The 13,593-nt window shown below is 39.2% G+C and overlaps 1 protein-coding gene across 1 annotated transcript; it reads left to right on the top strand.

The window, feature by feature from the left end:
* The first annotated feature begins 3,196 nt into the window (after nt 1–3,196).
* STX12 (syntaxin 12) lies at nt 3,197–13,205 on the top strand. The gene is made up of 8 exons (XM_009583075.1): nt 3,197–3,261; nt 5,204–5,303; nt 7,183–7,324; nt 8,116–8,173; nt 10,092–10,197; nt 10,676–10,748; nt 10,920–11,002; nt 12,464–13,205. The coding sequence occupies exons 1-8, from the start codon at nt 3,212–3,214 to the stop codon at nt 12,554–12,556; spliced, it is 705 nt and encodes a 234-aa protein (XP_009581370.1). The 5' UTR covers nt 3,197–3,211; the 3' UTR covers nt 12,557–13,205.
* The last annotated feature ends 388 nt before the right edge of the window (nt 13,206–13,593 follow it).

The following is a 13,593-nucleotide window of genomic DNA, read 5'->3' as shown; positions in this document are numbered from 1 at the left end:
GCCTCCCGGGGGTGGGGGCCTCACTTCCCCGTGGCCGTGGACACGCCAGCCGGTAGCTGAGCTTCCTCCTCTGTCCATTGTAATTAACTGGGCAGCACGTAATTAACATGCTGCCGCTGGCCTGGGCGAAACGCGTGCTCCTGTCGCTTTTGATGCGGTGTTTATGTCCCTTTTACCAGGCTGCGCTCTTCCCCAGCAGAACTGAAACCCTCTGTCACCCCTGGCAAGAGCCCGGCTTCTCGTTCGCCTTTAGGTGCCTTCAGTGAGGTGCTTAAATGGAAGCAGGGAGCCAAAGGTTGTCACCCCGCCTTGCGCAGGGCATGTGAGAGAAGCTGCTGTTGCAGAGATTTCTGAAGGCTGATGTTAGCTTGCCCGTTTCCTCTCAACTGCGCTGGCAGAGTTCTGCAGGGCAGCGTTCTGCTGCTGAACAGATTGCCATTAAGTAAATGGTGTTGCAGTTTCTTGGTCATATGGTTGTCGTTAAAGAAAGTTATCGGTATCGTAAGCTAATCATTGAAATCCTAGTATTGATCGCTGAAATACTGCTTACTAAATGAGTCACTTCCAAAAGAGTCTTCGATATAACCCCTTCCTAAGGATACTGCCTTTGCTAAAAAAGGCATTAATTGTCCAAGTACCCATGCAATTTTTCAGGGGCAAGGTCTGTTGAACATGTTGGTTCCTTTGAAAGTTGGTGACTTCTCCAATTCGATTATACAAAGAATATTGCTGAAACTGCTTTGCTCTTGCTCAGTCATGTTCATTTCCTCTTGGTATAGGCATGGCTGCTAGTTGAATTGCTTCTAAGTTCACCAAATAACACAAGTTGTCTGGGTTTTTTCCTTCTTTTTTTTTTTTTTTTTCCTTCTTCCTTTATGCCCCCCTCCCTTCCATGGGACTTCTGTGAGCCTCCCCTTCTAAGTAGTTCAGCTTCTGTTTCTCATAGGACAAGCTTCCACTGTCTCATGACCAGCAGCCGTCCTATCTCAGTGCACTGCTTATCTCAAATGAAACAAATAGCCTTACAGTCTTTATCAAGGTGGGTGGGAACACACAGAACATCTGACTTAACGTTATGGTAATTAACTTTATTACACATTTTATAAAAGCTTTCCATTCAAGCCTAGAAGGAGAAGAGATATTAAGCCTGTCCTCATTTCTGCTTTCATTCCCTATAGGGAAAACAGCAAGCAAACAGTGGACACAGCTGACTATTATTCACTCCTTTTGGGAAACTCTGTAGAGTTAGCATTTCACAAAAAATGTACAGAAAACTGGTGACCTGAGCTGGCACAACTGTTGCTTGCAAGACTGTTACGTTACCTAAGCATCTAGAGTAGAGATTGAAATGTTTTAAGTAATCTTAAGTTTAGAATAGTCAGTATGTGGAAGGCTTTACAGCCTAAAATTGAAAGGGTTTGGAGACTGAAAGCTGTTGACTGAGGCAGCTCTCTATGTGGATATGTATAACCACTATCCAAAGAATAACGGTGAAGAGCTCCAGCCCCTTCCTTTGGCCTCCCAGACAGTTTGCTCTCATTTTGTGTAGACTCTCTGTGTTGCTGTTGGCTGAGATAAACTAAGCATATAGCGAACTGTTGAACCTGGCTCAGACCAGGACAAAAAGCACATTGCCTGGCATGGAAATGGGACTCGCACAAGACTTTCCCCCAATGGGGAAAAAAAATATATCACAAAGTATCTAGACATCATAGCACAAATGCCATTTGCAGAGTTCTTGATATCCACACACAGAGTATAGTCAGTGTGCCATTTGTCTGTTTAACTTGACTATGAACTTTTCTGACCTTCCTGTGGCTGACAGAGCTGTGAAATACGTGCAGTCTTGCTAGAAGCCATGTTCAGCTGAGTGTATAAGAGGTTGCTAAACAACTCCTCACTGTATGAGTTAATAGAAATCTAGAATTCTCAGGGAGAATACTCTCGCTGGATGCAAAAGCTAGAATACTTGCCTAATTACTGATTAAATCATATTGCAGCCTTAGCTGAACTGCCATTGTTATAAGCCATTGGACATCACTTTAAAAGAAGTGGCCATTGTAGGAATCTGATGTTTCTTCAGCCACGCATTTAATCAACTGAAGTGGCTTGCTCCAGGCTGAAAGTAGAAATTACACCAGTAGGATGTCATTGAATTGGAAGTAGCTCTTGTTAAACTCATGGGGTATTTCAGCTCAATTCAGCTGCCTATAGAACTAAGCTGATCCTCCTTGGTCTTGCCTCTCTTGATGTTTAACAGGATAGCATACGATTTCAGGATCGACTTGGGCCAATCAATCCTTGTACTGCTGTCATAAGTAGCGCGCCCAGCATCTTTAGTAATGCTAAAAATTGTGCAGCTGCAGAATAAAGTGGATCGGCTTGTTGATCTGTCAAAAAAACAATCTTCTAAGGTAGAGGGATTGGGGAGAGAAGATGGTACTTGCTTTTCAGGTAGGTTAATGGTTTGATGTGATTCGTTGTGTGGTTGCATGATCACTAGTGCCTATACAAGGAAAATAGTGGAAAAACATAGGAGGTAGGGGAGAAAGAGGGCTAGAATATCTTTTCTCGCTACAAGATGATTTCAAATTGATGCAAGCTAACCGTGAAGTGCACCATTGCTATCTGCTGTTCTTGAAAGATTGTTTGTGCTGGTATTGCAAAAGGTTTGGGCTTTCATGAGTAGAAAAATTCAGATTTCTTTTTTTCTAACTGATAGCAACCCTTGGCTTTTTCTTATTAATTTTTTTAACAGAGCACTAATAATTTAAGTAACTTTAGAATATGTAAAAGTGGCAATACGGCGTAGTAAAGTTGTTCTGCAGCAGTCATAGCCTAAAATACAGAAATAGCAAGGCTGGTAGAAACAAACAGCTATGTTAGTTGGTCTAAAAAGGTTGAGGAGTGGACAAGCTTTTAGCTCCACAGACTTGTCTTCAGGGTATGTATGTGTCACTATCACTTTCTTATCGGAAAGTTAGTCTGTTAGGCTGGACCATGTCTAAATGGGGATGTTTAAAATACACTTGGCATTTAAAGCAAAGAATGTAAGTGTTGTCTTACCAGCTTGAGTCAAGTCAAACATTGAGAGAAATCCTTTGGAGAAAGCTAGAAGAATACATTCAAGAAGGAATAAAATACACTAGAACTTGTCTTACTAACTCATCTTGTGATCTCTTTGTCTTCAGCTGCTCAAATAAAGAATTTGATGAGCCAGCTGGGAACCAAGCAGGATTCCAGCAAGCTTCAGGAGAACTTGTAAGTATTAAATGAGCTAACATTTGTATAGGTTTTCTTTTCTGTTTGTATTCTTAGAGCAACTGGGATACTTACTTTGGGGAGATGCTTTATTAGATAAATTTAATACAGTCCTACAAACCAAAAATGACTAGCTGCATTAAGTAGTTTACTGGATGAATTAAGGTGTTTCTGAAGGATTCTGGAGAAGCCATTCAAAACTGCTGGATAGGAGTGGTTAGAAATGGTATCGTTTATTTAAAAGGGGTAGTAGTACATCAGCCATGCATTAGCTGTACTCTGAGGACTAGCCATAGTAGCTTCACCTGTGGTTTAGAAGAAGTGAATGCCATACTAGGTACCTGGTCCTCACATAAGAGCAATAAGGAAAAACAGCAAGGAAGACCCATAATTGATGAAAAAGTAGCTTGTAGTACAGATGGATTTAGGCACTAGAAAGATTAGCAATCCTGTATTGGCAGTCAAAATGCCACATGTAGTTTCAGAAGAATAATATGACAGTGGGGGACAATATAGAAGACATTTAAACAGGCATAGTCCAAACTGACTCCTAGAGAGACTGAATAGGGAGTCTGTATGTCTGTGCATCTTTTACAAACTTGTGAAGCATAAATAGCAAGTTCTGAGAAGAATAATTTCTGGAGTCATAAAAGAAAACTTGAAAGTAAGTTCTTCCATTATCTCTTCATGTGCCTGTGCTTTGAATCTCTGAATACGCAAATTCCCCATTTTTTATAATAGCTGATTTTTGGATAAGTTCATAACTTGTGGTGATAGCTATATATGCTACATTTGAAGGATGAGATCAGAGCCCAGTTGGGAGAGAAAGGAAGTTGTTTGCCTGAGCTGCTCAGTTGACTTGATCTGTATTTAATCGGTAGATTAAAGAACTAATCACTGGTGACCAAACAAATGTCTTTCCATTTAATTTCATTGTAGAAATGGCCCTTCTCTTTAAGGTGAGAGTGGTTGCACTCCACAGATTGTCAGCTGCCGTACAATTTTAATGCAAAAATGCATGGGTGGTTTATTAAGCTCACATATTGCAGGTCAACTTATACAATAATACAGCCTGAATACCTTGATTTGTGTATCTGTTGGGCTGAATAGGTGATTTTCACTTAAGCATCTTGTATCTGTTGAGTGCCAAAAAAATTGGTTCTTGTTTTAGTATTTTGTGCCTTCCTGGTTTACAGTATTAGTTTTTGTGCATATGGCCGCAAAAGAAAACTTGCAGTTCTGTTCTCTGTGAAGCTCTAGCATTCTTTCTAATAAACTGCATCTTTGATGTACAAGATGATGTCTTTACATTAAGTTCAATGTAATTAATGTCTTTCTATATTGTGGTACTAATGAAGGTGCTGCTGCACTTAGATCCTTTGCAACAATAGTTTGAATTGCAATGTTGTTGGAAAACATAAAGGCTGAAGGGAAAGCCTTGCATTTCCCAAAGTAGAAGCTGGATCATTCCTCTCTCTGACCATTAATTTTCACAAAAATGTAATATCTCTGAGTCTCTGTCCTTTTATCAAATGTACATTTAACCAATGGAGTTAGTGGTTGTCAAGTGAACAGTTAGTTACCAATTGGTACCACAAGGAATTCGCCCTAAAACAGTGATTATGTTCACTGAATAAACTTATCTTTTCCTTGCATTTCTCTCTCTTATGCCATTGGAGAAAAATATCTTTTTAAAACTACTGAATTATAATAGTTAGCAGGAGCACAGAACTTCTTTGAATCTTTTTTTAAAACACAGTCCAAAGTCAAGTTGATGGTAAATGCTAAAAGTATGTCTCTGTTCCATTAGGGTGCAAAAAAATCCACCATAAAGATGTGTGATCTCGGAACCCCTACTTGGTCATTATTTTGGAAACTGAAATGCTCGGAGACTGCTTTTTAGGTAGAAGGTTGTGTAACTGCTTTTGAACCTTTATTTCAGACAACAGCTACAGCATTCTGCAAACCGCCTTGCCAAAGAGACCAATGAATATCTAAAGGAGCTGGGGTCTCTACCACTTCCTCTGTCTGCTTCTGAACAGGTAGGCACACAGAATTTGTCTGGACGTATTTTTAAATCCCTCATTTCATGAAACTAGCTTAGACCACAACCTCACAAAGCTTGAATTGGCACAGCTGAAGAGACAGCGGCCTTTTGCAATGAAGAATGTTGTTGAAGTAGGGAAACATGTTAAACTGGCTATGCCCTGGCTGCTTATATGACACTGGGAAAACAAAGTTTCCCAGTGGCAAATAGGTATAAAACTTACTCACACGAGAATAAGAAGCCCTAAATGTTTGGGGAGAGCTGAGTATGCAATTTTGTTTTTCTGAGTAAATTTCTGAAAAATAATCTTGTTTACAAAGTGCCTGGTGATGCGAGGCAGTGTTTTAGGATAAGAACTCATAGCAAACTGCATGTCAATATGAAATGCGATCATGCCAAAAAGCTTTCCCTTGCATGTGATTTATTAGCAGTGGGGGGGGAAAGCTGACTCACGTTGCTCATATTTGAATAAAGCAAAATATAGTGAGACAATGATTATGATTTTATCTCTTGCCAAATAGTCCTTTCAGTTCCCCCTCCCTATGGGAAAGGGAAGGGACAGTCCTCTGCTGTCAGTGTTTTTTTGCTCTACTTTAAATCACTACCACATTACTGATATATCTGCTTTTGTGATACTGTTGTGGGATGATCTGTGGATATGGGTTAGCAGATGTTGTCTTAGTCTAATTCTGTATTTAAAGCTTTATATGCCAGTTGTAATGGGCACATTTTGCCTGTTTATATTCAGCAAATATTTTTCAGTTAATCTCTGCCTGGTGAACAAAATCCTGTCATGTGCATCTTGCTGAACGCAGCAGTGACTTTTGAAGCCTAGTGAAGCCTGTTGGAGCAGTCCAGTCAAAATCTGCAGGAGCTGGCATCAACATACTGAGGGTCTCCTCTGGCAGAAGGGTTGTTGCTTCCAGACGGCTCGGATGGAAGCTGCAGCGTATTATGAGGCTGCTGTAGTGGCTTATTATAGAAAAAATTAATCAAAAACATTTGTTTCCTTGAAATGGCTGTTGAATTGATACAAACTCGTTGAAGGATTACAATACTCAAAAGCCTGCAATTTGAGACAGCTGTTGGGTATCTCTCTAATGGAAAACATAAGAACTGACCAGAGTATTCAGTGTCCTTGTGACAAGCTTTTTTACAACTTCTTTTTCCCCATAGCTGGGACGTCACAACACTCAAAGGAGATGTTCTGTGGAGGCTAAATAAGTTGACACTGTAAAATGAGGATGAAAAGGAATATTACAACTAATGTATTTGGAGAAAAGATAAACTGAAATGGTTATCAGGACTAAGGGTATTCTCTGATGAAATAGCAGCAGGCTTGTAGTGTGGCATGGCTCGGAGAGACAGCTTATGAAACTGGGGCAATGGGTGTTGTCATTAGTTCTGGAAGCGTGGGGCTTCCTATATTTGTAAGAAAGTTAAGCGGGTTGTCTTATCGGGATAAGAGAAAGTTAAGTACTACCAGGTTGTCTAAGTAGAGGAATGGAGGCTAAAGGCATTGTAGGTATCTAAAAGGTACGTGATTAAATGTGATAGATTACCGGAATGTGATTTGAATAAAAGTAATGGTGTAGAAGACGTCTCTACTTCAGACTTTAAAACTAGATTGAAATTAGAGAACCATATTGCACAAAACTGTTCTGCAATAGGCAAGGCGTAGAGCATTTAGTATAACGAATTAAAATATAGTGGACTTTTTTTCTCTCCAGTGCCTCAGAATGCTGGAACCAAAAGCTCACTTGAATGCCAGCATTCATTGTTGTTGTTATTATGATGATGGTTTTTTTGAGTCTGACAGTTACATTATCATGAATGGGAATATCTGAACACTTGTTTTTGTTTCAATTCTTTAGCGCCAACAGAGGCTTCAGAAAGAACGTTTAATGAATGACTTCTCCGCGGCCTTAAATAACTTCCAGGCAATACAGAGGCGAGTGTCAGAGAAGGAAAAAGAGACTGTAGCAAGGGCGAGAGCTGGCTCCCGTATCTCTGTAAGTATTCATAGGAATTTTGTATTGATATAGTGAACTACAAGTCTTTTGAGAGATCTTGTACTTGCCTACAAACTTCATAGCTGTCTACTGACACGTTACTGAGTGCAGATGAGGCCTCGGTGCTATTTTGTCATTCCAGATGTTGTAAGTACTAGCCACTCAGTTCAGTGTGCTCCTAGTCAATGTTAGGAGGGAAGGAATCCTTGTAGTTGCAAATGTTGTGGAGGATGAGATGGGGAGTCAAAGTATAGTTAATAGCAAAGTATTGCAGGCTGCTCTTTGCTTGACATCAGCCCTAGACTATAAAATTTAAGAGGTAGACTACAAAATTTAAATAGACTATAAAATTAGTCAACCACACCTTAAATTGCATCTTAAATCTCACACTGTGTTTCTTTATTTTCTTATAGCTTCTGTCCTGCTAATATCTCCAATTACGTTCAAACCTTCTCCCTATTATGTTTTGACAAACCCCTGTAGCTACTAAGAATTCATAATAAAAAGGCCAGTGAAAGCATTTTTCTCCCCTTGCCTTGGGGCTTTGTGTTAAGTATGCATTCTTAATTTCTACAAGGGAACACATTTATCAGTTGGATTTTGCTCTAAATTTTTTGCTACATGTTGAGAAAGGAAGTGACAAACAATGACAGCTGATCTGAGTAAACGGACTAGCTGCTTTTGATCTCTGTTGCCTCTGATTTGCAGAGATAATCTGAATCTAAAAATTAAATCTAAAGATGAATCTAAATCTAATCTTAATTAACCTAAGTTAAATAAGTTAATTAACCTAAGCTAATAACTCATTTATCTCTTTGCGGTTCAGAGAAGAACAGCTTGTTTCATTTGATAGGTAACAGCTTCTTGTACTCTTGATGTATAGTTTTAACTATGTATAACTAAAGTTTTTATGGTAAGATATGTTATTGTAACTTGGGCCAGGGTCTGCTAGCTGAATGCAAAGCAAAAAGATTTGAAATGCAATTATTACAGTACTTGTACTATACAATGTAAAAAATTAACTGTATGTGACAGTATTTTATCCTCCTTAAATGTAGGTTGTGTGATTACTGCCCTGAGAGGAATAGTAGAGTCCCTAGTATGTGGCAGTTGGAGCTCCTGGTTTTCTGGGCTGTGAGCACAAGATCACCAGACAGGATTTCCCTCACTGTGATTCTTTCCACAAAGAGCTGTATATTTATTTCATGGGTTTGGGTGTTATCTAGCAGCCCGGTTGGAGCTATTAGAGAGTAGTGGCTGAGGCTGCCTTAAATTCAGAAGTCCTGGACATTACGCACCAGCAAACTAATCCTAGAACATGCACAAGACAGCATTACTGTCACCTGTCAGACAGTTCTATCGGTTCTGCAGTAACAGTGTGCCTGCATAGTAGGTAGGTTTGTAAAATGTTGTATCAACTCTACAGTATGAGTAAAGAGAACTCAAGACACTCCAGAAGTATCTGTGATTACTGTGTCAGTTTCTACTGTACATATGTTTGAGAAAACTGGGATGAAACCTGCTGGCCCCATCTGTATAAATCCTTTAACTTTCTAAATCAAGAGACCTAGCTTACGTGTCTCATCTATACACCCTCCCTCTGCAAACTGCACTTCATCTGATCAGCTGCCTGGTGTGCATCCCCTTCATTAGCCCTGTGCTTTCACATACTGAATCAGGAGTGAAAACCCCAGGTTGTTCAGTTATACAGATGCTGTGATGAGTTTGAAGGCCTTGCTCACTAAAGAAGGAAGGGGAACCAGAAAGGTTCATGCAGAGGCTTTTAGCTCAGTTAGAGATAGTGGCACACTCAACACTTGAAGTTGTTCTTGTGTGCTACATGTGAGAAACTTCTAAGTACCTGAAAATCCTACTCTCATCTCAGAGCTGAATTGCTGGGATGGTCAGCTGTCTCTGACGTAGTCATGTAGTTTATCTTCATTTCTTTTGGCACTTTGAGACTTTAAAACTTACTCTTTAGTGTTGTATACCTAACACTGGAATGTTACAGTGCTTTCCAGCACACTGCTCTTTGAGAAAAGGGAGATGTTGCCTTTGAAGAACTTTCTATGCTGAACATATAGATGGCCTTGTATTATAGCTACTGCCTTCACTATAATTGGTATAACTTGTGCAGCAGTTATGAAGTACCAGCTCATCAGGAGAGAGGTAGACTGGGATGCAGAGTTGTTTGGTTTTTAACATCTCTTCTGATGTGTGATTTAATTTGAAGTTCTTGCTAGACTAATAAATTAAAATACTAAAACACTTTATTCTTATCTCCAAATGCCAGATAGCAAATGAGAATCTTTGAATCCAGATGCTTGTCAGGTGTTCTTTTGTTCTGATGATGTTGTGCTTGCAGGCTACTCTCTATCAAAACTTTCACCCTGATTTCTCCCTTTTTGGGGGATGGTGAGAGGGAAAGGAGGTATGGGTATTTAACAAAAAAAAAAAAAGCAGAACTGAAATAAGGAGGTTTCTTCTATAATGCTATGGATAACTGTCACATCTTAGAACAGGGTATTCTATGCATGTAACTGCTTTCTAGCTTCTTCACTTTTCCTGATCTGTCCCTTTTTTCAATTGTTCCAATTTGTAACTGTTGTCACAAATCAGTCCTGTCTCTGTATGCAGTTGCAGGGCCAGGAATCTGGGGGTTGTTCTGTAGGAAACTTCTCAACTTAAACTCACTGGCACTTGCTATAAATGGAGTGTGAAAGTACCTATACTCAGAGAAAGAGTCCTATTTTCTTTCCATCTCTTTCCAGTGGTGAAGATTGGAATCAAATGCAGTCTCAGGAAGAAGATGTGGCAATAACTGAACAGGACCTTGAACTCATTAAAGAAAGAGAAACAGCAATCAGGCAATTAGAGGTGACCAGTAGATCCTGCACAGTTAACAGTATTGGGAGATAAACCAAAGAAGTCGTGCAGTGCTAACTAATGGGATGGGCTGAGGAGATCTGAAGGTGGAGGAACAAAGTTCCTTGTAGAGAGGATTGATGCCAAGATCAATCTCCCTGCTCCTGTTGATGGAGACTAGGTATATTTTCCTTCAGTGTTGACTGGTGGTCCTTCAGTGATGGTAGGAGCAACTCATGTTACAATGTTCATCTCAATTCCATACTAATAGCTAATTGCTAGTGTGACGAAACAAATATTCAGTAGCAGGAATATTGTAGGCTCTTGTGTTAATCCCGAGATCCATAGATAGTAGCATCAAGTCACTTCAGTCAGTGAATGATGGTATCTATTCTGATGCTTTAAGCATTGGTCAGAAAAGGTACTAAGAATGAAGATTAGAAAAATTGTAACCAATGTTTGTTATAACTTGTCAAACTGTTGTCTTCAGGCAGACATTTTGGATGTCAATCAGATATTTAAGGATTTAGCCATGATGATTCATGACCAAGGAGATATGATTGGTAAGTATATTTGGGTAATAGGAAGTTTCTTTTTAGTTCAGTTACATATTTTGCCTACGTAGATTAAATTTTCCAGTATTTTGTGTTTAAAAAAAAAAAGTACTGTATTTCTCATTTTTAAACACTGAAGCTCTGAAATATTTTACAGTGAGTTATCTTATTTTTCCATAGATAGCATAGAAGCAAATGTGGAAAGTGCAGAAGTCCATGTGGAAAGAGCCAGTGAGCAGTTACAGAGAGCTGCCTATTATCAGGTAAATGCTTGCATTATTGTCAATGTACAGTTGAGCAATAATGGAATAGGCATAACAAGACACATACTGAGGACTGCAGCATACCAAACAAGTTATTAAAAACAGCTTGTGCAAGTTGGCACTCACTCAAAATTGTGCTGCAAGAACAGATAAAGCACTTGAGTCAAAAACATGGTATTGAAACTACCCTTCTGTTTCAGAGGATATATAGTCAGTCTGTTCCTTCACATGGGTGTGCTCAGCAAGTTTAAGTGTTTAGCTGTCTTTGCTGTTCTCAGGATTTAGCAGAACAGTTAAACAAGAACAAATTCTCATGTTGTATTCATCTTGTAAACATATCAGCCAAGACACTGATGTGCAAAAATCCTTGCCAAACTCAGGGAAACTTCTAGTGGCTGGCATTTGCAGCACCCTTCTTTCTAACTGCTGAGTTTCTATCCCGTAGTCTGTCCTCCCTGTCCCATCAAATCTCTTGCAGTCGTTCTCACTGCTGCTTAAATCTCCTTTGTGTATGACATTCAATGTTTTCTGTAGGTTCCTTTCATCATTATTGTCCCTGTAGGTTTAGGTTTTGTGAAGGAAGAAGGGTTCTGCTTCAGTCAGTCCCATACAGAGTTTCACTGCTGGGACTTCAGCCTTCCACACAAGATAAAAAAATTGGACTCTCTCAAGCTGTTAAGTGGGGAGGTACTAGAAGGCAATAAAACTCCAGTGCTGCTGCAAGGGAGGGAAAGTAGCTTTTACCATCTGGCAGCATTTAGTAGTATTCTCTCTCTCCATGGCTTCCTTTATAAAGTTTTGAGGTATGTTATAAATCAAAGTTTGGGAACTATTGGACATGCATTGGATGTGTTTTCCTGGATGGAGAAGGAAGTGGTTATATATAACTATCCTCAAATCCTTAGATACTAAGTTAAAAATATTTGGTTTATATGGACAGTCTGTAGTTTCCTGTGATGAATAAAGTGATCAAAGCTGTAAAATCAAAGTACAGTAACTGTATATTAAATCATTTAAACTGTAGAAGTGCAATACAAATGCCAAGGGGAGATTGTATCGGAGAACTGCTTAGCAGTTTTATTAGTCTTACTTGGAAATCTAAATAGCTAGAGATTTTGGCTTTCCTTCGAAGCCATGGTGTTGTTAGGATGAAAAGCATAAGGTAGGTGTTGTCAAGTTGAAGTAAAGCTTGCATTTTCCTTAAGAGAAGCAAAGCTTGTCGCATTTTGACTTAACTGCATCTCTTAGACCACTGTGCTCCTAAAATTAAAAACATTTATCTGTAGGATTATGCAGTTTAAGGAACATGTAAAAGTGTTCAGACTACTGGTTACTTCTCTTGAATAAGTAGGGGTATCGAGTGCTCTAGTTCGCCGAAGTTAGTAACGTTAACTGGTAGACTTGCTCTTTCTTCTTGTCATCTGTTCCTGGTGTCAGTGGCTTTTTTTCTTCTTTTGTTAGAAGAAATCCCGTAAGAAGATCTGTATCCTGATTCTTGGTCTTGCTGTGGCTTTTATAATCATAGGATTCATTATCTGGCAGACAACAAAATGAAATCTTCACATGGAACCTAGTCTCATTGCTGAGACTTCTTTCCCCTCAGAGCGAACTGGCTGACTAGTCTCAGAAATGAATTGACCACCTTGAGAGAGCACAAGCTGGAACTACTTCTAGTAATAGATATTAGCAACTAATGTGCAGATAACTAGTATTTGGAATTAGTGAACCATGGAGACAGTATTTATCACTTTATATACAAATTATATTGTTTTATGTAACTAAAATCTTGTGGTTTTGCTTTCTGTAATGTATTATTCCCTGTCCCAACTGTATGCTGAAGTGTGATTGGAGATGTCTTGTTTTTGACAAGTGGCACAACTTTAACATTTTATATGTATAGGTAACTTTGTTGGACTGGAATAAGAATGACATTCAAAGAGGGCACAACACCGATTCACATTACCTTAATCCAACAGTTTCTAAAGTCTCCAGTATCTGCCCATGGTTTTATTAGTCTCCAAGTGGCTGTGGTTCTAGATTCTCTTGAAGAGAAAGATGTTGTTATAGATTGGAAGAGCAAGGAGAAGTATGCATGGATGATAGTTGGAACCACTGCGTGCTGGTCAGTTTAGCCTTGAGACTCGTAACTGTCTTGTTTAATTTTTTGAGCATGGTTGGGGTTGTTTTTTTCCAAAGTGCATCATTTGAGGACAGGATGTTCTTTGACAATGCAACTTCCTTAGAGAAACTAGCTGGTGGTTTATTATTGGACTAATAAATCTCTTCCAATGCTGACTCTCAAGCACTAGAAATACAAAGTTTAGCTGCTTGCTCCTAATTGTTTTGTAGAAGCTTCCAGGGGAAAAAAATCACGCAAAGATGAGGAAGTGGGCACCTAAGTTTACAAGCAAGCAAGGTAGATGAATATTAGCTGAAATCTTGCTTCTGAAGAAGTACTCTTGAAGCTCACTTGTAGCATACTAGTAAATATTATGTGTGGTTTGTGAACATCTGGTATTTTCCATTCTTTATGAAACAAAGTGCAGAAACTGGCTGAGTGAAGTGCTAGGTTTTTCAGACAGAGGATATGC

Source organism: Fulmarus glacialis, unplaced genomic scaffold (assembly GCF_000690835.1).
Source record: "Fulmarus glacialis isolate BGI_N327 unplaced genomic scaffold, ASM69083v1 scaffold48568, whole genome shotgun sequence".
Classification (NCBI taxonomy): Eukaryota; Metazoa; Chordata; class Aves; order Procellariiformes; family Procellariidae; genus Fulmarus; species Fulmarus glacialis.
The sequence above is the reverse complement of the archived record's forward strand: the minus strand, read 5'-3'. Positions and strand labels throughout refer to the sequence as shown.

Excerpts from the sequence above, each read along its gene's own strand:
- STX12 (XM_009583075.1), top strand. The coding sequence starts at position 3,212 with ATGAGCCAGCTGGGAACCAAGCAGGATTCCAGCAAGCTTCAGGAGAAC. Across the intron at positions 3,262-5,203 it reads AGCAAGCTTCAGGAGAACTT|ACAACAGCTACAGCATTCTG; the intron begins GTAAGTATTAAA and ends CCTTTATTTCAG. Across the intron at positions 8,174-10,091 it reads CAGCTTGTTTCATTTGATAG|TGGTGAAGATTGGAATCAAA; the intron begins GTAACAGCTTCT and ends ATCTCTTTCCAG.